Raw genomic sequence first — 27,245 nt, 5'->3', positions numbered from 1 at the left:
CACGGAGAGTTAATAATAATAATAATAAAGCCTGCTAAGCTAGCTTTAAGCAACCCCAAGAAATAAGTGCTTAGTAAAGTTTGTGAAGTGTAGATTGAAGTATTAGTGATATTGTTATTATAAGCGCTTACGCAGACAAACTATTTATAGTGGCGTCGTGATTAATAGCATGTGTGCCAATGTTGACATCGACTGCTAAGCTGCTTCCTCGCTCGTAGAAGTTTATTGTAGATCATAAATCATGCCTCTCACCGAAATAGTAGAAAGACGAGGATGTATTCCGACAAGTTGGTACACTTTGACAACCAATTTAGACCCGGAAATGGCGAGAACGACACAAAAAGAGGCTTTGTTACACTCGCCTTTTGACGAAATTAGTTTTATAAGCGAAAAAAGGGATGTTTATGCTTTAATTGCCTTAATTGTGTGCACTGAACTGAGGCTGTGAGAAGCTGATGGACTGTTGTTGTAGTCAAATAGGATAACTAAATAGACTGCCATGTTAAACATGGTTATGTTACAGTGCAATATAGCTATCTCTGTGAAAGTCCTTCAACAACCTGAACAATATATTACCTTCCAATAAGTGCTATAGCAAATAGAAAGCTCTATTTAAGAATGTGCTACGGTGTCTGTTAGCGTGGATTGTCAGAATGGAGCCACAGGCGACCACTGACTGCTCCTGATTACGTTCATCCTTGATGGCCCCTTTTTGAGAGAGGCAGACAAAAAAGGTGCAATCACTCATTCCAAACTAACGTGCAAACAGTTCTGTCTCTGGTGTCTTCCTAACACAGCGTGCCGCTCAATCAAAAGCGTGGCAGCTGCAGTTGAAACGGCCAGCGTGGGCCCCGGGGTGAAATTTAAGAGCACATTTTAGGATCGTCAATGCCAGCCATTTATTATTCTCACGAGGGCTGAATTGAATAAAACGCCTTTGCCAAACATATAAAAAAAGCATTGTGAGCCCTTGTATTCCGACAAGTGAAATCCTCATGAGGACACGGACGTTGGGTTACAGGTTTTTTGAAGGGACAGGATTGTGATTTTTATGCATATTCTCAGATTATAATATGGCTTCTTTTAAAAGGTAAATACAAAAATGAGTATGATTAGAGCCTTATGTATGTCTGCTCATTGTGTCGGCGTACACAAAAACAACATCCACAGTGAATTGTAAGACAATCACCAATGGGGAATCAAACTTTGAAATTCTTCCAATTTTATATACAGTAGGTATATAGTTTATTGCAGGGGTTCTTAACCTTTTTGAACTCGGGGCCCAACTTTTTCCACTAACTCAAATATTAACACTGAATTAGTAATCTTACTCTTGATTTTAATCCATCCATCCATTTTCTACCGCTTATCCCTTTCGGGGTCGCGGGGGGTGCTGGAGCCTATCTCAGCTGCATTCGGGCGGAAGGCGGGGTACACCCTGGACAAGTCGCCACCTCATCGCAGGGCCAACACAGATAGACAGACAACATTCACACTCACATTCACATACTAGCCAATCAACCTATCCCCAGGTGCATGTCTTTGGAGGTGGGAGGAAGCCGGAGTACCCAGAGGGAAACCACGCAGTCACGGGGAGAACATGCAAACTCATATTCAATAATTATATCTAGCCCACTTACAGTTTACAACCTTGTCAAATGATGTAAAAAAAAGGATTATTGTTTAACACAAACTTTAGGCTTATGTCAGGCTGAATAGAAAAATAAGTACTAACCAAATATCCTGCATAAGAAGGGACTTGTAAAAACTGAGAAGAAATATAGCAATATATGTTGTGCTAAAATAAATAAGAAATAATAAACCGAATTGTAGATCAAATTAAAGTGCAAATGAAAACCCAGCTTCACCACTTTATAATCATGTTTGCGCTTAAGAAACTTCTCTATGACTTTAGCACCAGACTTCAGTTTGTTTGATATTGTCATTGCTGCTACAAGTGGTGGAAAGGTGTATTACAACTGACTACCACTGTACAGATAAATCGAAACATATTTTTGGGTGGCCCAACAATGATCCCAGGCCTTATGGTTAAGTGTATGGTACTACTGGTTTATAATACATACAAAATTGGATGATGAAAAAATTAACATAGGAAATACTTAACATGTTCAAATAGTACTGTTTCAATCATTTTAGGTGTTCATTTGGTTTTTTAATGTTATTTTCAGTAAATTCTAAGGAAAAAAGTTACTAATTTTACAATTAGACAGCGGTAACTGGGTTCTCGTACGCCCAAATTTGACTCAATATTTTGCAAAAATATAGTCCCCGTTTTCATAAACCGTACGACCAAACATTGCACTCAAACTAATACCTCTGTTTGCCAATGAAAGTTGTAAGTGCCAGCACTTTGATAAAGAAGGTGAGAAATTAATTGCCGCGTTCGCCAAAAAGAGTCTTCAGTGATCATGCAATGTTCATTGTATGTATTTCACATTGTGTAGTGCATGTAAAATCTACAATAATGTGTTTGGTGTTGATATTGTTGAGTGTCTAGAAAGATTATTTGGATTTACAGATTACAGGAAAAAGAAGTACTTCTACTGTTAATCTAAAACCACAAATAACAGCTATCCATCCATCCATTTTGCTACCGCTTGTCCCGTTCAGGGTAGCGGGGGGTGCTGGAGCCTGTCAGTTGCTTTGAATAATGTATTCTTAAACAAATTTGGGCTAGTTTTTTCTCTAAACATTACATCTGTGTATTGTTGATGTTAATATGGTTTGTTGACTTAACGAGCACATTTTTAAGGCAGACAGGCATAAGTCCAATGTTAGAGACTGTTGAAATGAATCATACTCAGTCAAAGTCAGTGTTTTATGCTGCAGATTCCGATAGCAATCATCCAGGACTGAGATCGGCTGATATCAATTCCGATACTGATCACATGTATGCAGGGGCGCCGCTAGGGATTTTGGGCCCCATGAAAAGAATCTTTACAGGGCCCCCAACACAGTGTCATTATTTTTTCTGTATTATAATTTCATCATCATTAGGGGCCTCTCTGGGCCCCCCTCCATCATGGGCCCCTAGAATCCGTCTCCTTTACCCCCCCCCTTTTCGGCGCCCCTGCATGTATGACCTGTAACATTTCCAATGTACTGTATGTACAAACCCCGTTTCCATATGAGTTGAGAAATTGAGTTACATGTAAATATAAACGGAATACAATGATTTGCAAATCATGTTCAACCCATATTCAGTTGAATATGCTACAAAGACAACATATTTGATGTTCAAACTGATAAACGTTTTTTTTTGCAAATCATTAACTTTAGAATTTGATGCCAGCAACACGTGACAAAGAAGTTGGGAAAGGTGGCAATAAATACTGATAAAGTTGAGAAATGCTCATCAAACACTTATTTGAAACATCCCACAGGTGTGCAGGTTAATTGGGAACAGGTGGGTGCCATGATTGGGTATAAAAACAGCTTCCCAAAAAATGCTCAGTGTTTCACAAGAAAAGATAGGGCGAGGTACACCCCTTTGTCCACAACTGCGTGAGCAAATAGTCAAACAGTTTAAGAACAACCTTTCTCAAAGTGCAATTGCAAGAAATTTAGGGATTTCAACATCTACAGTCCATAATATCATCAAAAGGTTCAGAGAATCTGGAGAAATCACTCCACGTAAGCGGCATGGCCGGAAACCAACATTGAATGACCGTGACCTTCAATCCCTCAGACGGCACTGTATCAAAAACCGACATCAGTCTCTAAAGGATATCACCACATGGGCTCAGGAACACTTCAGAAAACCACTGTCACTAAATACAGTTGGTCGCTACATCTGTAAGTGCAAGTTAAAGCTCTACTATGCGAAGCGAAAGCCATTTATCAACAACATCCAGAAACGCCGCCGGCTTCTCTGGGCCCGAGATCATCTAAGATGGACTGATGCAAAGTGGAAAAGTGTTCTGTGGTCTGACGAGTCCACATTTCAAATTGTTTTTGGAAATATTCAACATCGTGTCATCCGGACCAAAGGGGAAGCGAACCATCCAGACTGTTATCGACGCAAAGTTCAAAAGCCAGCATCTGTGATGGTATGGGGGTGCATTGGTGCCCAAGGCATGGGTATCTTACACATCTGTGAAGACAAGCTGAAAAGGTACATACAGGTTTTGGAACAACATATGCTGCCATCTAAGCGTCGTCTTTGTGTGGCGCATTATGAAGCGTAAAACACGACAGCGGAGACCCCGGACTGTTGAACGACTGAAGCTCTACATAAAACAGGAATGGGAAAGAATTCCACTTTCAAAGCTTCAACAATTAGTTTCCTCAGTTCCCAATCGTTTATTGAGTGTTGTTAAAAGTAAAGGCCATGTAACACAGTGGTGAACATGCCCTTTCCCAACTACTTTGGCACGTGTTGCAGCCATGAAATTCTAAGTTAATTATTATTTGCAAAAAAAAAATAAGTTTATGAGTTTGAACATCAAATATGTTGTCTTTGTAGTACATTCAATTGAATATGGGTTGAAAAGGATTTCCAAATCATTGTATTCCGTTTATATTTACATCTAACACAATTTCCCAACTCATATGGAAACGGGGTTTGTATGATGAGTGTTGACAGTTTAACAACACACTATTGAAACTAGTTCCTGATTTTCTTTTATGTACAATTGCTGGATCAAAACAAAGTAAATAATACACAATAACTAAACAAAAGCACAACTATTATCCACTACGTATTTAAATCCTTAAGTCCTCTTGTGTCCAGGGTATTATTCCTTGAGTTTGTAAACATGGACAAAAACAAAAAAACATTTTGAAAAATATGAACCTAACCACTCTAGTATCGATCTTATACTGATACTACCCTTGGTATCAACACCACCAATTTATGGATTGATCCACCTTCCTTTTACATGTTTTGTACTGACTGTGACGATGGTGACACCACAATTGCTGTTGGAACTTATTTATTGGTATTGTTTCAAGCTAGCTTAGCTTCGAATTGATTTACGTGGACCCCGACTTAAACAAGTTGAAAAACGTATTCGAGTGTTACCATTTAGTGGTCAATTGTACGGAATATGTACTTCAATGTGCAATCTACTAATAAAAGTATCAATCAATCAATAAATTGGCGATCAGCATGCTTGCTCTCGGTGCGATATTTGATAATACTTAAGATACTTTAATGGAGGTGATTATTGTCAGCTTACAGTAGGGAAGTGGCTCCACACTGTGTATGGAGAGATATGATTAGCTGCTAGCCGCTTCTCAGCCGGGGGACTAAAATTGTGCCAGCCCGAAAGGATTAAAAGAATGGCTGATACGTATCAGTGGTTGATTAATCGGCACATCCCTACAAAGCTAATTAAGCATCTCAATGATGTTTTGTGTTGTCTTTACAAAACAAACTATGTGTGTACAATGACATGATTTATAAACACAACCAGTCTGTCCTAAAGTAGCAGGGAATATCCTCTTTTTTGACGTGTTTCTGCAGTCATGTTCACAGATCCCTTTCTCAAACTGGAGGAAAAAGCATTTTGTTCAACTTCAGAGCGATAAATTAGACATTTCTTGTCTCCACACCCGCTGATGCTGAGATGAAGTATGGCAGCTGGGGCGTCGTGTTCAACGTTCAGTCGCATTTTTGTATGATTGCAAGTGATGTGTACGTTTTATCTCCTTGTCAAACGGCTAGACGCATGTGACACGCTCGGCTCAGTGAGGTCTTTAGCCAACAGCCCTGCCGCAGGCAGACATCTCCACTTTTCTGATCTTTTTTTAAAAACACCTGACCTTCTCCTCTTCTAAAACTTTTCTTCATGCGCCTTTTTTCTTATCCAGCCTGGACATAAATATTTTCCTGGGTTTGCGCGGTATAAACAATATACTGCATGCAAAGTCTACAATACTTGCAAATGAGACTCAGAAATGTAATAAGAAAACAAGATATAACAACTGCACAGCACAGTCACTATAAGACACTAGTTTTTTTAATGTTACATTAAAAAGTCAGGTTTTTATTAAACAATTAACATTTCCTAAAACACACAAATGTACCAAAAATTGGCACCGTTGAGTATCGGTATCAGTTCAAATGTGAAAGGTACTCACCTGTAATTGTGATTAATGAATGATGAGGACACATTCTAGCTGTAAATTTAATGCGAACGCAATGTAGCGTCGTCGCTAACGTCCCTCCACAATGCGAAGCCGCTTTTAAGTCACTAATCCTCGCCTCCATGGCGGCAAATAAACTAAATTTCTTACATGTAACATTATCACTGGAGAACGAAGACTAGCTAAACATGCTACGCTACACACCGTAGGAGGATACAAGGATTCATGCTAAACGCTCAGCTAGAGCTCTTGAATATGGGCGGATCAATACAAATATCGACAGTAACGATACCAAGCATGGTATCGATACTCTGGTGGTTGGATCGGGGGTTTTATTAATCACCACCAAATATTTTCGGGTTGTTTTTGTTTTTTAACTCAGAAAATAATTCACTGGACACAAGACAGCTTTAAGAGCAAAAACCCAAAAAATTAAATCAGTCAATAGTAGATTTTGTTTATTTGGTTATTTTTCACCCTTGACTTTACTTACTCTACTGTATTTTCCGGACTGTAAGCCGCTACATTTTTCCCATGGTTTGAACTCTGCGGCTTATAAAACGGCGCAGCAAATTTATGGATATTTCTTTGCTAACGGCCATGTTTTGTATTTCATATTACACCGACAAGACACTGAAAAGGTGTGTGATTGTTTGTGGTACGGCCCAATCTTTTTGACAATTTCGCTTACTGCTGCGGGTTGAAAATGTAATTCCCCTTTCAGTCCTTGAATCTGAGGTATTCGTCCATAGCGTTTCTGCACGAAAGGATTCTTCATTCATCACTCCAAGCAACGTTTTAGTTTTACAATAGAAGTAAAAAATTCACACATACTGTTTTCATGCATATTCGTACATGCTATCGAAATGTAATCAAGTTAGCTTTATTAGCATTAGCTAATAAAGCTAACACATTTACGAGTGTCTGTGTTTGTATTATTAACTTACAATGGCATTCTTTTTGTATTGTTCCAGAGTCACAAATTCACCAAAACTGAGTTAGTTAGGAGTTATTGAATCTGTTTAGCTGATTCAGGACCTAGCTTTCACGGCTAGTGGGTTTATGATGATGCTTATATTTTGTTTGATCATCTGTTATACTGCCGTGTTACAGGCATTGTTCGGAAACAATTATAGTATGTAAATAAACATTTACTAATATCTTTTGTACCGGTATATATCTACAGTTAATCTGGTGCGGCTGATATGTTCATCCGTTCATCCATCTTTTTCCCCTTATCCTAAGTCGGGTCCCGGGGGCAGCAGCCTAAGCATAGAAGCCCAGACTTACCTCTCCCCAGCTACTTCGTCCAACTTTTCCCAGGGGATCCCAAGGCGTTCCCAAGCCAGCTGGTAGACAGTCTCTCCACCGTGTCCTGCGTCTTCCCCGTGGTCTCCTACCAGTTGGACGTGCCCTAAACACCTCCTCAGTGAGGCGTTCGGGGGGCATTTTGACCAGATGTCCGAACAACCTCATCTGGCTCCTCTCGACATGGAGGAGCAGCGGCTTTACTTTGAGCTCCTCCCGAATGACAAGAGCGTCTCACCTTATCTATAAGGGAGAGCTGCGCCACTTGACAGAGGAAATTCATTTTGGCAGCTTGTACCCGTGATTTTGTCCTTTCGGTCATGACCCAAAGTTCATGACCATAAGTGAGGATGGGAACGTAGATCGACCGGTTAATTGAGAGCTTTGCCTTTCGGCTCAGCTCTTCACCACGACAGACCGATAGAGGGTACGCATCACTGCAGACGCTGCACCGATCCGCCTGTCGATCTCACGATTCACTCTTCCCTCACTCGTGAACAAGACTCTGAGGTAATGAACTCCTCCACCTGGGGTAGAATCTTATCCCCAACCTGCAGATGGCACTCCACCCTTTTCCGGGCAAGAACCATGGACTCTGGACTTGGGAGTGCTGATTTTCATCCCAGTCACTTCACACTCAGCTGCGAACCGATCCAGTGAGAGCTGAAGATCCTGGCCAGGTGAAGCCAGCAGAACATAATCTGCAAAAAGCAGAGAACTAATCCTGCAGCCACCAAACCGGATCCACTCAACGTCCCGACTGCGCCTAAAAATTCTGTTCATAAAAGTTGTAAACAGAATCGGTGACAAATAGCAGCCCTGGCGGAGTCCAACCCTCACTGGAAACGAATCAGACTTACTGCGGCAATGCGGTCCAAGCTCTGACACTGACCATAGAGGGAGCGGACCGCCACAATCACAGTCTGATACCCCATACTCTCTGAGCACTCCCCACAGGACTTCCCGAGGGACACGGTGGAATGCCTTCTCCAAGTCCACAGAGCACATGTAGACTGGTTGGGCAAACTCCCATGCACCCTCAAGGACCCTGCCGAGAGTATAAAGCTGGTCCACAGTTCCATGACCAGGACGAAAACCACACTGCTCCTCCTGAATCCGAGGTTCGACTATCCGACGTAGCCTCCTCTCCAGTACACCTGAATTGACCTTACTGGGAAGGCTGAGGAGTGTGATCCCACAATAGTTGGAACACACCCTTCGGTTCCACTTATTAATATATATATAAACAATACATATGTCATAAAATACACGTAAACATTTGTTTTTTTGAAAATTTGGTGGGTGCGACATAAGTATCAGCCCGGAAAATATGGTAATGCTGTGTGACCGCATAAGTCAGCAGCTAAATTAGGAGCCTTAGTAACCCATTTTAAAATGGTCTTACAAAATATGGTTGAGATATATGAAAGGTGTTGTCATATTTTGCTTCGAGCCGCCTATTAGCTTTTCCTCCTGTAAGCAACAATTCAAACACAAGAAATCCCCTAAACCCAAAGACAAGCCTCCTTCCCACCAGAGACTTCTTTTCCTGTATCTTCTGTCAACTTAAGCCACAAACGAGTATTTTTCCACCTGGCGCTCTTCGACCGACCCAGTCGTGGTATCATAAACATTTAATAGAATTGGCTATCATGGCCGAGCAGATGGTGCTGACAGTGCAAGATGCGAGCCTTCCACTTACGTCACGGCCCATAAATAACGGTTATATATAAATATAAATATGTAAGGACACTGATGGGAAATTGCACTGCTATAACCAGGTTACTTTTGCTGGTGATGGTACAAAATAATGACACACTTTGCCTTGCTTTATGCTAACACAAGCATTTGTTTGCTAAAACTCCCTGTATGAAGCCAAAATAACCTTTTATGATTATGAATCTTGTCTTACCTTCACTGTTTTCTGTTCATATCATAGTCCATTGATTGTTTAATTTCAGTGTATAAACCCATTGTGCCTTCCTGCCATTACAGCTTCCAGGTACATTTTTTGATAAACGTATGAATGCAACATTTGGAGCTTAGATCTGGTTTCTATGATTTATAAGATTTCAAATGATGTCACAGCACAGACGCTACATTTGGAGGACACATGTTTATGAGGAGAAATATCACTTGTACATGCATATGTGCCAAAATGTGATCTTTAACGTCAAACATTACGTCCATCCATCCATCTTCTTCCGCTTATCCGAGGTCGGGTCGGGGGGGCAGCAGCCTAAGCAGGGAAGCCCAGACTTCCCTCTCCCCAGCCACTTCGTCCAGCTCCTCCCGGGGGATCCCGAGGCGTTCCCAGGCCAGCCGGGAGACATAGTCTTCCCAACGTGTCCTGGGTCTTCCTCGTGGCCTCCTACCGGTCGGACATGCCCTAAACACCTCCTTAGGGAGGCGCTCGGGTGGCATCCTGACCAGATGCCCGAACCACCTCATCTGGCTCCTCTCGATGTGGAGGAGCAGCGGCTTTACTTTGAGCTCCCCCCGGATGACAGAGCTTCTCACCCTATCTCTAAGGGAGAGCCCCGCCACCCGGCGGAGGAAACTCATTTCGGCCGCTTGTACCCGTGATCTTGTCCTTTCGGTCATAACCCAAAGCTCATGACCATAGGTGAGGATGGGAACGTAGATCGACCGGTAAATTGAGAGCTTTGCCTTCCGGCTCAGCTCCTTCTTCACCACAACGGATCGATACAGCGTCCGCATTACTGAAGACGCCGCACCGATCCGCCTGTCGATCTCACGATCCACTCTTCCCTCACTCGTGAACAAGACTCCGAGGTACTTGAACTCCTCCACTTGGGGCAAGATCTCCTCCCCAACCCGGAGATGGCACTCCACCCTTTTCCGGGCGAGAACCATGGACTCGGACTTGGAGGTGCTGATTCTCATCCCAGTCGCTTCACACTCAGCTGCGAACCGATCCAGTGAGAGCTGAAGATCCTGGCCAGATGAAGCCATCAGGACCAAATCATCTGCAAAAAGCAGAGACCTAATCCTGCAGCCACCAAACCGGATCCCCTCAACGCCTTGACTGCGCCTAGAAATTCTGTCCATAAAAGTTATGAACAGAATCGGTGACAAAGGGCAGCCTTGGCGGAGTCCAACCCTCACCGGAAACGCGTCCGACTTACTGCCGGCAATGCGAACCAAGCTCTGACACTGATCATACAGGGAGCGGACCGCCACAATCAGACAGTCCGAAACCCCATACTCTCTGAGCACTCCCCACAGGACTTCCCGAGGGACACGGTCGAATGCCTTCTCCAAGTCCACAAAGCACATGTAGACTGGTTGGGCAAACTCCCATGCACCCTCAAGGACCCTGCAGAGAGTATAGAGCTGGTCCACAGTTCCACGACCAGGACGAAAACCACACTGTTTCTCCTGAATCCGAGGTTCAACTATCCGGCGTAGCCTCCTCTCCAGTACACCTGAATAGACCTTACCGGGAAGGCTGAGGAGTGTGATCCCACGATAGTTAGAACACACCCTCCGGTTCCCCTTTTTAAAGAGAGGAACCACCACCCCGGTCTGCCAATCCAGAGGTACTGCCCCCGATGTCCACGCGATGCTGCAGAGTCTTGTCAACCAAGACAGCCCTACAGCATCCAGAGCCTTAAGGAACTCCGGGCGGATCTCATCCACCCCCGGGGCCTTGCCACCGAGGAGCTTTTTAACTACCTCAGCAACCTCAGCCCCAGAAATAGGAGAGCCCACCACAGATTCCCCAGGCACTGCTTCCTCATAGGAAGACGTGTAGGTGGGATTGAGGAGGTCTTCGAAGTATTCCCTCCACCGATCCACCACTTCCGCAGTCGAGGTCAGCAGAACACCATCCGCACCATACACGGTGTTGGTAGTGCACTGCTTCCCCTTCCTGAGGCGGCGGATGGTGGTCCAGAATCGCTTCGAAGCCGTCCGGAAGTCGTTTTCCATGGCTTCCCCGAACTCCTCCCATGTCCGAGTTTTTGCCTCCGCAACCGCTGAAGCCGCACACCGCTTGGCCTGTCGGTACCTGTCCGCTGCCTCAGGAGTCCCATGAGCCAAAAGAACCCGATAGGACTCCTTCTTCAGCTTGACGGCATCCCTCACCGCCGGTGTCCACCAACGGGTTCTAGGATTACCGCCACGACAGGCACCAACTACCTTGCGGCCACAGCTCCAATCAGCCGCCTCGACAATAGAGGTGCGGAACATGGTCCACTCGGACTCAATGTCCAGCACCTCCCTCGTGACATGTTCAAAGTTCTTCCGGAGGTGGGAATTGAAACTCTCTCTGACAGGAGACTCTGCCAGACGTTCCCAGCAAACCCTCACAATGCGTTTGGGCCTGCCAGGTCTGTCCGGCATCCTCCCCCACCATCGCAGCCAACTCACCACCAGGTGGTGATCGGTAGAAAGCTCCGCCCCTCTCTTCACCCGAGTGTCCAAAACATGAGGCCGCAAATCCGATGACACAACTACAAAGTCGATCATAGAACTGCGGCCTAGGGTGTCCTGGTGCCAAGTGCACATATGGACACCCTTATGCTTGAACATGGTGTTCGTTATGGACAATCCGTGACGGGCACAAAAGTCCAATAACAAAACACCACTTGGGTTCAGATCCGGGCGGCCATTCTTCCCAATCACGCCTCTCCAGGTTTCACTGTCGTTGCCAATATGAGCGTTGAAGTCCCCCAGTAGAACGAGGGAATCACCCGGGGGAGCACTCTCAAGTACTCCCTCGAGTGAATCCAAAAAGGGTGGGTATTCTGAGCTGCCGTTTGGCGCGTAAGCGCAAACAACAGTCAGGACCCGTCCCCCCACCCGAAGGCGGAGGGAAGCTACCCTCTCGTCCACCGGGTTGAACTCCAACATGCAGGCTCTGAGCCGGGGGGCAACAAGAATTGCCACCCCAGCCCGTCGCCTCTCACTGCTGGCAACGCCAGAGTGGAAGAGAGTCCAGCCCCTCTCGAGAGAACTGGTTCCAGAGCCCTTCCTGTGCGTCGAGGTGAGTCCAACTATATCCAACCGGAACTTCTCTACCTCGCGCACTAGCTCAGTATTAATGGGCTTTATTTTTATTAAGGTGACAAAATAAAATATGTGGACAAACATTACGTGTGTCCACATATTTTATTTTGTCACCTTAATAAAAATAAAGCCCATTAATACCAATTAATTCTTTTTTTGCCAGTGTTATCACGTGTTTGCTGTTTATTTTTTACGTCTATCATTCCTTCATTTTCAGACCACAGAGGTTCTCAATTTAGACTTTTTATTCATACAATAACTAAATCCAGTTGTTACTTACACAAACGGCTAAACTATTTTAGTGTCATATGCAGCAGTACATCAAAATATGTTTGTTGTAGACCTTCCGATACCATGAAAAAACATTTAAACATGGGCCACTCTTTGCGGTTGTTTAGGGCCACAACCACATGATTATGGCGACCGGTCACTGCTGTAGCTGATCATCAACTTGGTCGTCGTGCTCTGCAGGTGTTTGCTCTTTATACTTTGATGGACTGAATCACCCCATGGATACAATCAGACGTCAGTCAACATGTCCCTTGTAATAGTCTTATAGTGGGGTTTAGCGACGACAAACGCCGTCATCGTAGCAGATTTATGACCATATTTTCAAAACGAACATGCCATTTTATTTTTTTATTGTAGCCAAACATTATCCCTAAAAATCTAGTGTCTAAAGAACATTTTTTTCATAGTTTTTCGCCAATTTATTGTGTTTTGTTTACTTTTTCAATGAATGCTCAAACCACATTGCAGTTTTGAATTGTTTCACTGCAATAGGAAATATCCAATACTTTTTTTCCCCTTTGGACATATCCACCTTTTATTTACCTTTCGTATAAAATTTGGACATTATCTGGAATATAAACACATGATTATTGAACATATTCGGATTGATCTGAATTGTGGTCTTTTTAAATTGTTCATAGGTAATTATAGTACTAATTAAAAATATTTACACATTTGTTAAATATTAATGCATTATTTTATATGTAATTTTACATACTTGAGCTATATTTCTGTTGGTTGTGTCTTTCATGCACATACTGCCATAGCCAGATCTACTTCTGGTATAATTCCACGTTTATTGCTGTTAATGTGTTATTAAATACAAGGTAATATCGCTATACAATAAAAAATAAAATATCAAAAAAGATTTACTCTATGGAAAGTGTTCTGAAATAATTGTTATCTCGTCAGGTCTTAGTAGGATTTCTCAAACAGATCTACTTCTGGTATAATTCCACGTTTATTGCTGTTAATGTGTTATTAAATACAAAGTAATATCGCTATACAATAAAAAATAAAATATCAAAAAAGATTTACTCTATGGAAAGTGTTCTGAAATAATTGTTATCTCGTCAGGTCTTAGTAGGATTTCTCAAACTCTTCCAGTAACGAATACTGATCAGCTATGTTGTATTTATGCCTCTATGGTTATCATGTTCCATGGTGTTGCATTACCTTGAGTCTTATTTCGTATTTAACAGCTTGACTTTAGTCTGCTAACGTTGTTGCATTTGATTACTGTAGCTCCTTCACGGTGACCCCAAATACCCATAATCCCCTTCTCTACCTTTACACTCTTCTCCTCGGGGTAATTTGCTGTGTAAATACGTCGCCCAGATGCAATTACAGGCAGCAAACATCCTCATTGTTATCGCTGGAGGAGTGTGACGCTCATTTGGAACCCCCGCTATTGATCAGTATCAACCGAGGAGAGGATTACTAATGAAGCCATTTAAATGTCTCAGTAGACTTAACACTGAAGGTTTCCCTGCACCGACAACACATTTCTTTCATATTTGTCTTCCTACACTTTGTTTTGGGCTCCGTGCTAGCTCAATTATTAAGTGACTTTTTCTGCATTGTGTTTGGTATCAGCCAGCTTGAACACAATGATTGTTTTACAGTCTTTGAAGCAGGAAAAGGCTGTTTGTAGCCATTTTACGCCTGTGGACAAGTGATTGTTTTCATTCTCTGCTGACTTTGTTCTTCCTTTTCTTTGCAACTTTTTCATTGTGATTAAGTTGTGTATTCTAATGTGACTTGTGTCCCAGAGGTGGTTTAAAGTGCTTGCTTTGTGTATGATGGGTTTTACAGCTAAAAACAAAAACTAAGCGCAAAGTAAACTTTTTTTTTTTTAAACGCCACTTGAGTTATCTGGGGGTTTGGTAAAAGCCAAATATTCAATTTTTTATTGCCGGCTTGATGTAATATTTTTAATGCATGCAATTAGTTTAAACACAAAATACAATCTCGTATGCAGAAATGCTTTAAAAGCTGTTTTCAGGGAGTCAATAGTACAGTAAATTAAAAATGGAGGCCTGTGTAAAACTTTTTAAATGACTCCGTAGCGCTAGTCGGAAATTGCTTTTACATTATTTAACAGATCTAATTTTGTGGGGCGGAGAGGGAAATAATTTTGTAAAGCCATGCAAAATGGAATCGTGACACGTAAATTTCGAAACCGTCCTCTTTAGATTTTGGATGTATAAATTAAATTAGTCCTGTTGGCGCTCCTTAATACTCCTGCGCGTCCTAGTTTGACCACAAGAGGTCGCCGTTTGACCATTCTGTCCGGCTTTTGTTGTGTCACTTTCGCCATCATCAGACGCACGTACTCAATTTATTTACTGTTTTGAACCTCATAAAATAACATTTGTGATATGAACTCAGAATTTTAGATTAATGTGCAGTGCAAGAGTGTGTATGATTGAATTTTATTAAGACCAGGCTGCCTGCCTGTATGATGCCGCATATGGGCAATCTGCTGCAGTACTGCCAATCGGCCACTTGAGGGCAGTCTGTGTCAAAATTTTTTGCTGCGTTATTACTGTGACATTTAATATGCTAAACACCTGCAAAACAAATTTAAAAAATAAACACGTTTATGCAACTGCTAATAAAATAAAACAGTATTTATGATCACCTGTATTTGTTTACAAGTAATAATCCTAAATTAGCCATACATAAAATGTAAACAAGCAAATGTCCAGCTGACACTAATATTTTAGAGCCACAATAAATGCAAAGTTTGCAATGTTTTTGTATAATGTCCGTAGTGGCTGGAAAAAGTGACTTACCTTTTTAAGACAAGGGATCTAAATATTATCAGTTATTTGCATTCTCATTTGCACCCCCAATAGTACTTTGTTTGAAATGTGCTAACTTCTTCCTGTTCCCGCCATCCAGATAACCAAGTGCTTCAGTTCGGGAAGCTGGTGAGCACCTCCAACACCTACCAGCCTGTGTGCCCCGGAGAGGGCAGGAAGTGTGTGACTGTGACAACAGAGCAGCCTTTGCTTTGGAGTATGGGCATCCACAGAGAGCTAGAATGTTGACCAACTGTTGAAACTTGTACAGATTTTGCTACACAAAACACTGCTGGACTTTTTAGGACAGTGCAACAGGGATGTAACAATATCAAGACTCCATGGTAAGATATTGTCACGGTAATAAGGCCACAGTACGATGTTATTGATGAAGTGGCAGGAATGTTTAGGATAAACACTTGCTGCAATTGGACACAAACCAAACTCAAATACTCTATAATTAGTTTGTTTCTATACGAACATGTATTTTAAGTGCAAGAATAAGATATTCACAATTTGGTAACCGTGCAGCAAACAGTGTGCAAACTAAGAAACCCCCGGGTCTAGATCTTACCGCTTAAAGTACCTGTAGATACAAGAAAAAAATCTAACTGTGCAATAGAATCTATCTATACTTTTGTCGAGTGATCAAGGTTTATCCGCAACAGATTGAACTCCTACATGACAGATAACAACTTGGAAAAGCACGGAGGCCAACAACTTCTTAATGTGTGGCTTGGTCAAGGAAATTGGTATTAAGATTCTCCCAGATAAATCATGCATCGTTAATGCTCAGGTACAGTTGTAATATCATGATTTAACCTTGCGTCTTGTGAGGACGCGTCCTTGGAGTAGCACTCGATGGCCTTGATTCACTGTTTTTTTATTTTCACATTATGTTAACCATTCAAAGATAATCGGAGACACCACTGAAGACCTGGCTGCTTATGATAGAAGACGGAGAAGTGATCACAGCTCTGTGCAACTGCATGTTGCCTTGTCACACATGTTGTCACGAGTACGCATGGCTTCCGCCGTCGAGATGTCAAAATAGTGTATGTGCTGAAAGCTTAATTTATGATTGCTGCCTTTGGTAAAAGATGAACTTGGGTTTTGCTCAAATGTGCTTTATAGATGCTTTCCAAAACTCATAGCAAAAATGCGTTTTAAGAACTCGGAAACAAGATAAAATACAAATATCAAGATAATACTTAAATGGGAACTACTAAAGACTAAAAGTATACAGCACCTTGCAAAAGTATTCAACCCTCTTGGCTTTTTACCTATTTTGTTAAATTACAACCTGTAACTTGTTTTTAAACCAAAATGTGTGATGAATCTGCACAAAATAGCCTAAGTTGGTTAAGTGAAATGAGAAAAATATATTTTTTAAATTAATTTACATTTTAAAAATTAAAATTGGCATGTGCATATGCATATGCATTCACCCTCTTTGTTATGAAGCTCGGTAAAATGTTCTGGTGCAACCTATTATCTCCAGAAGGCACATAGTTAGGGTTGGATTATAAAGACATCCACACCTTTGATGATCCCCGGAGCACCATAAAATCCATTTTACCTTCAAATTGAAAGAATATGGGACCACAGCAAACCTGCCAAGACAGGGCCGCCCACCCAAGACTCAAGAGACCGAATAAGGCAACAGAGACCAAAGGTAACCCTGAAGGAGCTGCAGAGTTCCACGTCAAAGACTGGAGTGTCAGTGAAAAAGACCACAATAAGCCATACACAAAGAGCTGGGTTTTATGGAAGAGCGGCCAGAAAAAAGCCATTAGTGTTAAAAATAAAATGTCAATAACGTGCCACATTCCTTTGGGCAAACTCAAAATCTTTCACTCTTTCGCCCTTCTGGATTACCTCTCAAGGAACTCTGAAATAACTAACCTTTTTGCGATTAGAATGTTTCCCACAGCCAAAACAACGCAAGCATGGGGCATTTTTCTTCGAGAAAGGCAAAATGCCGCCCAGAACATTTTGACAAAAGGCATTTACTTGACCACCACATCAGGCCTTGCATGTTTAATTAGCGGCATGTGACGTCAGGTAAATACAACCTATAGTGCGGGAACCCTTGTTTGTTTCAAATATATCTTCCGGTTGAAGGTCAATCAAGTAGCTTCTCATATTACTCTTATTCCTCGTGGTGTGCAGTGTCCAAACCCCTACCGGGTGCTTTCCCTTCGCGCGGTGCGCCGTCACCAGCTCTGTCGCCTTGGAAACGCTCGGGACAAAGGTGCCGCGTTTTGCGGTACGGAGACTTGATGAACTCAACCAAAAAGGTTATGTTTTTGTTAGGGTTTGTCTGTCAGCAATATAACTCAATTATTGACTGATTTTATATGATTTTTAGTAAATGTCCCAAAAAATGTCCTCATCTACTATGAAAACACTTCTCTCGCATGCTACCTCTATTTCCTCCCCCTTAGTTTTCCACACCCCACCTTGCCGGTCCGCGCTGTGCCAAGGATTTTGGGAGATGTAGTTTATTTTCAGACTGGCCAACCCAAAAGCGCCAGAAAAAAACTACACTTACCAAGTTTTTGTTTGATACAGTCCCCATCACGGCATTATTGTGGGGATTTTGAAACCGCAATACTGTTGCATCCCTGCAGTGCATACATCAACAGTAGACTATTACAAATATACTGCTGTTCTACTTCACATACTGTACCACAACGGAAGCATTGATAAAATAATGTTTTATACTAAAATAATGTTTTATACAACTCCCCCATTCCAATGGAGTGCACTGAATTTATGTTGCCAGAAAAACTGGAAATAAAGGGAAAATGTTGGGTTCCTATTGTTTGTTTTTGCTTTTTATTTACACAGCAAAATAGAAATGTTAATTACAGAATGTCAAAAAATGTCACCCCTTCAATCCCCCTTTAGAATGTTGCATGTCGGTCTTCTAAAGCCGGATGCTGACGTTTGTCTTCTTGCTTAGTTGGAATTTAACCACCGCTGCAAGACAAAAATATTATGTTTTACACATTTCTTTATTTGTTTGCTAATTGAAAATGTTGCATTACTACTATAGCATCCATATTTTTTCCACAAAGTAATCAAACCGCATATTAATACAATTACTGTAATGTTTAAAATATGACGATATCTTTTTTTCTCTCTGCAAAAGTAGCCTTACAAGAATTTAAACAATGTGTTGGTTACTTACACGATGATGTTGTTGATGGGGATGTGGATCAGTTTAACGAAGAAACCGATGAATCCCATGATGGCGAATCCAATTGCTGTGGCCATTGCGATTTTCTGGAATTCTAGTATACAGTGATCAAGATATTTGTTAAAAAAAACTAAATCCCGACATAAAAAGGTACTGTAACGGCGCAAGTATAAGTCAAAGCAGTGCAAAAACGTCACATGAAAAAGAGATGCTCCAAAACCTTGTTTGTTGTTTGCTGATCACACGTTTGTTTAGCCAAAAACAAATTTCAGCTTATTCATACACACACGATTACATTTTTTCAGTACAACAATAGGTGTAAATGCATTTTCCAGTGCAGACTTCTTTGAAAAGTGTAGAAATGTATACTTCAAAAGTAGTACAAGTTTTATTTAGAAGGAGAAATATCAATATTGGACATTAGTAATTTGAACTAAAAAAAGTGTTATTTAGTGCCAGTATTACAGGGTTTCTGCAGGTATCAGCAAATCTAATTTATTGTTTCTTAATGCGAATTAAAACAAATGTCATGCCCATGTCCGGCTTTAAATCTTTGTTATATACAGTCAAAATGACTCAATTGTCTGTATGGACAAAATTGTAAGCATTTGACAACGGTATGGTGGATCTTTCTGTGTGGAGTTTGCATGTTCTCCCCGTGACTGCGTGGGTTCCCTCCGGGTATTCCGGCTTCCTCCCACCTCCAAAGACATGCACCTGGGGATAGGTTGATTGGCAACACTAAATTGGCCCTAGTGTGTGAATGTGAGTGTGAATGTTGTCTGTCTATCTGTGTTGGCAATGCGATGAGGCGGCGACTTGTCCAGGGTGTACTCCGCCTACCACCCGAATGCAGCCGAGATAGGCTCCAGCACCCCCCGCGACCCCAAAAAGGGACATGCAGTAAAAAAATGATGGGTGGATGGTTGAATAGTTCAAGTTTACATTAACTTGCCAAATTAAGCACTAATTTAATCATAACATAATAATGCAAATGTAATAAACATTTTTCATTGCTGTAATATTGTGTACTGTTGTAATTGAAACATTTATAATTTAATTGTCCTAAATGGGTAAACAATAAAAAAACAAAAGGTTTCTCAATGCTTGTTAGAAACTATTGCACTTCAATATTTAGTTCCCCCCCAATTGGAAAAAAGTGGGTCACGTGGTTTTATTTATTGTCTTTGTCCTTGTAGACAATAGTAACCATTGATTTTAGATCGTAAAATAATAGCCTGATTAGTTGACTGAATCCTGTCAAATTGGGTCGAGGAGACATACCTTTTCTGTCGGGTTTTGTGCATCTCTTGACAAGCCTGATGGAGTCCTTGACGAACTGCCTGCTCGGCTCAACAAACTGCATTACTTGGTCCATGTTGATCTTGATGTTCCCTGTAAACACAACGCGATAGCACCACAAACTGTTAGCTACATGCTAACTCACTGCGAGGTTACGCTGACGGGTGGCTTAAGCCGCATTCTTTAAACACCCCCAACATCTAATGACAGTAGCATTAATAAAGCGTTGTCGTACCGCTACGTATTATAAATGTGTGAAATGTACAACACAATTGTTTCGATATATGCTAGTAGTATGACGCGGTGTTTGCTGGAGAGATATGGTTACTCACGACCAATGACTGGTCTGTGTAAAGAATACACACTGTTAACAAAGAAAACCAAAAAATGTGACTTGAACCTGTTTGGGAGTACATTCGGTAATATAAGAACAATATAGTTTTAAAATGTATGTAGAACAGGGTCGTTCTTACCTTGCTTAATGAGGAGCGTCGGAAGAGTAACAGCCACGTAGCGATGAGGGTTTAAAAGAGGGCAAAAAGCTGACGTATACTTTATACGCGCATGCGCCGAAATTCTTACTCGTCTCACACCTTAAACGCAAACTTTGGTCCACAGTGACATCTAGCGGTAAAGAAGGAATCGATTGATTGATTGATTGATTGAGACTTTTATTAGTAGGTTGCACAGTGAAGTACATATTCCGTACAATTGACTACTAGATGGTAACACCCGAATAAGTTTTTCAACTTGTTTAAGTCGGGGTCCACTTAAATTGATTCATGATACAGATATATACTATCATCATAATACAGTCATCACACAAGATAATCATCAGGGTGTATACATTGAATTATTTACATTATTTACAATTCGGGTGTGTGTGTGGGGGGGGGGGGGGGTTAGGTTTGGTTGTTATCATCAGTCATCAACAATTAAGAACAGAGAAATGGATATTGAAACAGTGTAGGTCTGACTTGGTAGGATATGTACAGCAAGTAGTGGACATAGAGAGAGACAGAGAAACAGAGACAGAGAGACAGAGAGACAGAGAGACAGAGAGACAGAGAGACAGAGAGACAGAGAGACAGAGAGACAGAGAGAGAGAGAGAGAGAGAGAGAGAGAGAGAGAGAGAGAGAGAGAGAGAGAGAGAGAGAGAGAGAGAGAGCGAGAGAGAGAGAGAGATCAGAAGGCATAAGAAAAGTATCTACATTTGATTGTTTACATTTGATTATTAACAATCCGGGGAGGGTGTTAGTTTAGGGTTGAAGTTGCCTGGAGGTGTACTTTTATTGCGGTTTTGAAGGAGGATAGAGATGCCCTTTCTTTTACACCTGTTGGGAGTGCATTCCACATTGATGTGGCATAGAAAGAGAATGAGTTAAGACCTTTGTTAGATCGGAATCTGGGTTTAATGTGGTTAGTGGAGCTCCCCCTGGTGTGGTTATGGCAGTCATAACCACATAGTTTGACATGTGCTTCGGTATCAGGGAGGTGTAGCGGATTTTATAGACCAGGCTCAGTGCAAGTTGTTTTACTCTGTCCTCCACCCTGAGCCAGCCCACTTTGGAGAAGTGGGTAGGAGTGAGGTGGGATCTGGGGTGGAGGTCTAGAAGTAATCTGACTAGCTTGTTCTGGGATGTTTGGATCAGGCATGACATACTGCATTTAATTATATATTTGGTATTTCTTTGTTTCTGATACAATGTCTGTTAGTTTTCACTCATTTCATTAATATATACATTAACTTTATTACTACACATCCTTTATACGTTTTCTTTCCACGTTTAGATTTTTCGCGTTGTTAAAGTGTCCTGCACATCAATGTAATCGCATGTATTTATTACATACGATTTAAAGGATTTAATATATGTAACACTGAAAAAATTGCATTTGTTCATGGAGATAATTATGGCCAAAAGTTCTGTACTTGAAAAAATACAACTTTAAAACTTAAAAAAAAAAGTTTGGTGTTAAATTAAAAAATAACTGAGTATTTAAAGTGGAAAATTCGAGACTGTAAAAAATAAAATTTAAATCTGAAAAAAACAAAGGTCAACAAAATGTATGAAAGTGACAGATAAAAATAAATAATTTGTCCAATAGATTTGTTTGTATTAAACCTGAAAAAAATGTGTGCCCCTATTTTTAGTTTGAATTCACTGATGTATGTTTCTAACGTCATCAATAAAACTAGATTATTCCGTTTCAGTTGATTTTTTAAAGTACAACACACTTTTGGAACTAATTTATTTAGCTCAACGTTAACCTGGTTAGAGTGTCCGCCCTGAGATCGGTAGGTTGTGAGTTCAAACCCCGGCCGAGTCATACCAAAGACTTTAAAAATGGGACCCATTACCTCCCTGCTTGGCACTCAGCATCAAAGGTTAGAATTGGGGGTTAAATCACCAAAAATGATTCCCGGGCGCGGCCACCACAGCTGCCCACTGCTCCCCTCACCTCCCAGGGGGTGAGGGTCAAATGCAGAGAATAATTTCGCCACACCTAGTGTGCGTGAGACAATTATTGGTACTTTAACTTAACTATAACTGCTTCCTAAAATACTTTCACATGAAATATAATACATTAACTTAATTATGTTGTCCACATGCTATTATAGCATGAAAGTATTTGTTTTTTGGCGAGGGTTTTTTTTGTTTGTTTTTTTGCTAAAAAGACAAAATCTCACTCCTGTAGCAATTGAAATATGTCCTAAACATTTCTGAGATAGTACGTACCATTATTTTGAGTAGTTCAATGTATGTAAGAGTTGGAAATTTTTTAATTTGTATTTTCCAGAATAGCCAAATTGGGTAAAGTATCTTTTTTTTGTCCTGTCTAGCTCATACTTGCCAACCCTCCCGGATTTTCCGGGAGACTCCCGAAATTCAGCGCATCTCCCGAAAACCTCCCGGGACAAATTTTCTCCTGAAAATCTCCCGAAATTCAGGGGGACCTGGAGGCCACGCCCCCTCCAGCAATGTTGTTGTGATATATTGAGTTGGAGGCAATAAACAGGCGAGGGGATGAAGTTCTTCTCTTTACTGTAGACTTCAGAACAGACTCACACACTTGACGTCAGGTGCGCAACACCACGTAAATCGTTGGCCAACCAAAAAGTAACCCCAGTACGCTATAGCCAACATTCACCAGGAGATGGCAACAGACAAACATAGATCACAGAAATAAACAACCCAACCAAAAAATGCAGCAGCTCAATTAAAAAACTGTACTTAAGCCACATTCTTTTTTTTTTTAGTACTGAACTCTTAACCCTCATTTGTAAACAATAGCATGCTTATTATACAAACAGTATTTGTACATCTTTAACACAGATTTTTATACTGTCTTCAGAGATTCAGTTTTTTTTGTGGTACTCGAAACCTTTCTGGGTATCTGCGGATCACTGTTGGGGTTTTTGTTGTGGGTGATCTGGGTTCTGATGATGGCAACTCAGCAGCCCTTGAATCTGGTTCAATGATTAGACTAGTTTGTGTCTGACTCACTGATGGTCCTGATGATGGAACTGTAACAGCACTGTCCAGTTGTATTGATGGCACATTTTCTGCAACTGGTGGAGACTAGATAACTGGCAGTCTCTCCATGTTTTCTCGCCATGGTAACATGTGATCCACATGCACTGTGCGCTGTCTCTGTCCCTCTTTATTATATATATATATATATATATATATATATATATATATATATATATATATATATATATATATAAGAAAATACTTCACTTTCAGTGAATTCTAGCTATATATATATATATATATATATATATATATATATATATATATATATATATATATATATATATATATATATATATATATATTTATTTTATTATATATATATATATATATATATATATATACACACAGGTAAAAGCCAGTAAATTAGAATATTTTGAAAAACTTGATTTATTTCAGTAATTGCATTCAAAAGGTGTAACTTGTACATTATATTTATTCATTGCACACAGACTGATGCATTCAAATGTTTATTTCATTTAATTTTGATGATTTGAAGTGGCAACAAATGAAAATCCAAAATTCCGTGTGTCACAAAATTAGAATATTACTTAAGGCTAATACAAAAAAGGGATTTTTAGAAATGTTGGCCAACTGAAAAGTATGAAAATGAAAAATATGAGCATGTACAACACTCAATACTTGGTTGGAGCTCCTTTTGCCTCAATTACTGCGTTAATGCGGCGTGGCATGGAGTCGATGAGTTTCTGGCACTGCTCAGGTGTTATGAGAGCCCAGGTTGCTCTGATAGTGGCCTTCAACTCTTCTGCGTTTTTGGGTCTGGCATTCTGCATCTTCCTTTTCACAATACCCCACAGATTTTCTATGGGGCTAAGGTCAGGGGAGTTGGCGGGCCAATTTAGAACAGAAATACCATGGTCCGTAAACCAGGCACGGGTAGATTTTGCGCTGTGTGCAGGCGCCAAGTCCTGTTGGAACTTGAAATCTCCATCTCCATAGAGCAGGTCAGCAGCAGGAAGCATGAAGTGCTCTAAAACTTGCTGGTAGACGGCTGCGTTGACCCTGGATCTCAGGAAACAGAGTGGACCGACACCAACAGATGACATGGCACCCCAAACCATCACCCAACCATGCAAATTTTGCATTTCCTTTGGAAATCGAGGTCCCAGAGTCTGGAGGAAGACAGGAGAGGCACAGGATCCACGTTGCCTGAAGTCTAGTGTAAAGTTTCCACCATCAGTGATGGTTTGGGGTGCCATGTCATCTGCTGGTGTCGGTCCACTCTGTTTCCTGAGATCCAGGGTCAACGCAGCCGTCTACCAGCAAGTTTTAGAGCACTTCATGCTTCCTGCTGCTGACCTGCTCTATGGAGATGGAGATTTCAAGTTCCAACAGGACTTGGCGCCTGCACACAGCGCAAAATCTACCCGTGCCTGGTTTACGGACCATGGTATTTCTGTTCTAAATTGGCCCGCCAACTCCCCTGACCTTAGCCCCATAGAAAATCTGTGGGGTATTGTGAAAAGGAAGATGCAGAATGCCAGACCCAAAAACGCAGAAGAGTTGAAGGCCACTATCAGAGCAACCTGGGCTCTCATAACACCTGAGCAGTGCCAGAAACTCATCGACTCCATGCCACGCCGCATTAACGCAGTAATTGAGGCAAAAGGAGCTCCAACCAAGTATTGAGTATTGTACATGCTCATATTTTTCATTTTCATACTTTTCAGTTGGCCAACATTTCTAAAAATCCCTTTTTTGTATTAGCTTTAAGTAATATTCTAATTTTGTGACACACGGAATTTTGGATTTTCATTTGTTGCCACTTCAAGTCATCAAAATTAAATGAAATAAACATTTGAATGCATCAGTCTGTGTGCAATGAATACATATAATGTACAAGTTACACCTTTTGAATGCAATTACTGAAATAAATCCAAGTTTTTCAAAATATTCTAATTTACTGGCCTTTACCTGTATATATATATGAAATACTTGACTTGGTGAATTCTAGCTGTAAATATACCCCTCCCCTCTTAGCCGCGCCCCCCACCCCGACCATGCCTCCAACCACGCCCCCGCCCCACCCCGACCACGCCCCCCACCCCCCACCTCCCGAAATCGGAGGTCTCAAGGTTGGCAAGTATGGTCTAGCTTCTTAGGCAAATCATATTGTTGATGTAGTTGCAAATTGGGTAAATTATCCAACATGAACAGGCAAATTTTGTCCGCCCTTTTTAAGTTTACTCGACTTTGCCTACCGTAGTGTGGTGACGTTTTATATTACTGGCGTGCTTTTATTTTGAAAGCCGGACTGTCAGCAACAGGGAAGGTTCTTGTGATCGAAAGGACCGGAAGTGTCGCATTTGTCGGTTTTGAATATGGCTTTGCACTTTGTTTTATATATATATATATATATATATATATATTTTGCATTCTATTTTAGTTACTTTATTGAGTTTACAATCCCCTGGCGCTGTTTTGTACTGTTTTTGTACTTAGATTATTATTTCTAATTGTTTTGTAAATGTTGCAATTTATCAATAAAGGTTTATAAAATTAAAAAAAAATAAAAAATGTCTTGCCGTCTTGGTGTAACTTAATAATATAACCGACGCGTTAACAATCCTCAGTTGACCATTGCCACATAAAGACACATGCTTTTCGCACATCATCAAAACACTCCAATCAGGATATAACTCCGATATCTCCCCGAAACCTTTTAGGCTTTGTTTGGCGCCCCCTTATAACCAATTACCTTTATACCATTTCGGACGCTGCTTGTTTTCTGTATCCTGCTGGTCAGACGGTTTATGTTCCTCAGCTGAAAAAAATATCCACCTCATTCTCGAGGAAGATGCATAAGAGGCAAAAAAAAAAACCCCAAAAAACACACCTTGAAACTCGGACTAACACTGGAGTTTCTCGATGATTCCATGAGCACGTTTGAAAGGACACGATGCAGCCCTCTTAAAATAATACACGATCTTTGACGTCTCTAACTGATTGTGACGACTGCGCTCCCTCCTTGCTTTGATTATTTGTTAGTTAACATAACCAACGCATGTTTTTATTTGGACTTCATTGACATGCATTTTGTTTCATTGCACATTTGACTGGCTGCATAATCAGATGTCCATTTGTGGGATGAACTTTAAAATGGAAAAAATAATGTTGATATGGAAGTACAGAGCAGTGTTTACACTTTATGCAATAACTTCTAAAAAAGAAAGAGTCCATTTTAGTTTGAGGTTAATAAAAAATGAAAGAATAAAAAATGCAAAAGTAAAGTATAGGAATGTAATAAAAACATTTCAAAAGTAATTAAAAAACATTGAGGTTAAATTTAGAAATACTTTTGACTGAATCCCTCAATTTATATGCGGTTTAAATTAAGTTTGTAAATGAATTATTGTTTAATAATTCATTTAAAAACTTAATTTTTATGTTCACCACTATACCACCAAAACATTGAGGTTAAATTTAGAAATACTGATGACTGAATCCCTCAATTTATATGCGATTTAAATGTTTAAATTACGTTTTTAAATGAGTTATTAAACAATAATTAATTTAAAAACTTAATTTAAACAATTTATATGCGATTTAAATGTTTAAATTAAGTTTTTAAATGAATTATTGTTTAATAATTCATTTAAAAACTTAATTTAAATATTAAGTTTTAAAAT

The 27,245-nt window shown here is 40.7% G+C and overlaps 2 protein-coding genes across 5 annotated transcripts in view; one reads left to right on the top strand and one right to left on the bottom strand.

Moving 5' to 3' along the window:
- tpk1 (thiamin pyrophosphokinase 1) overlaps window positions 1–18,373 on the top strand; it is a 109,125-nt gene extending 90,752 nt beyond the window's left edge. For both annotated transcript variants that reach the window (XM_061965512.1, XM_061965513.1), the window contains one exon: window positions 15,652–18,373. In XM_061965512.1, coding sequence (XP_061821496.1) covers window positions 15,652–15,800 — 149 coding nt within the window. In that variant the 3' untranslated portion in view covers window positions 15,801–18,373. The remainder of the gene's footprint in view (window positions 1–15,651) is intronic.
- A 2-nt stretch (window positions 18,374–18,375) lies between these two features.
- sec61g (SEC61 translocon subunit gamma) lies at window positions 18,376–26,503 on the bottom strand. 3 transcript variants are annotated; one of them, XM_061965514.2, is made up of 4 exons: window positions 26,315–26,503; window positions 20,041–20,151; window positions 18,748–18,850; window positions 18,376–18,536 (listed from the first exon to the last, which is right to left on the bottom strand). In XM_061965514.2, exons 1-4 carry the CDS (start codon window positions 26,400–26,402, stop codon window positions 18,527–18,529), a joined length of 312 nt encoding a protein of 103 aa, XP_061821498.1. In that variant the 5' UTR covers window positions 26,403–26,503; the 3' UTR covers window positions 18,376–18,526. The 3 variants fall into 3 exon arrangements, with proteins under 3 accessions (XP_061821498.1, XP_061821500.1, XP_061821499.1); XM_061965516.1 differs by having other exon boundaries at window positions 26,323–26,455; XM_061965515.1 differs by lacking the exon at window positions 26,315–26,503 and adding an exon at window positions 20,532–20,685.
- Between the last annotated feature and the right edge of the window lie 742 nt (window positions 26,504–27,245).

The sequence above is a fragment of the Nerophis lumbriciformis genome, linkage group LG07 (assembly GCF_033978685.3).
Source record: "Nerophis lumbriciformis linkage group LG07, RoL_Nlum_v2.1, whole genome shotgun sequence".
NCBI lineage: Eukaryota > Metazoa > Chordata > Actinopteri > Syngnathiformes > Syngnathidae > Nerophis > Nerophis lumbriciformis.
This window is presented reverse-complemented; position numbering and strand designations above follow the sequence as displayed.

Bases quoted from the DNA above. Each gene is read 5' to 3' on its own strand.
- sec61g (XM_061965514.2), bottom strand. From the start codon at position 26,402: ATGAGGTGGATATTTTTTTCAGCTGAGGAACATAAACCGTCTGACCAG. The intron at 20,152-26,314 runs GTAATTGGTTAT...TTGTGTTTACAG, and splicing joins GCGTCCGAAATGGTATAAAG to GGAACATCAAGATCAACATG. The intron at 18,851-20,040 runs GTATGTCTCCTC...ACTGTATACTAG, and splicing joins CACAAAACCCGACAGAAAAG to AATTCCAGAAAATCGCAATG.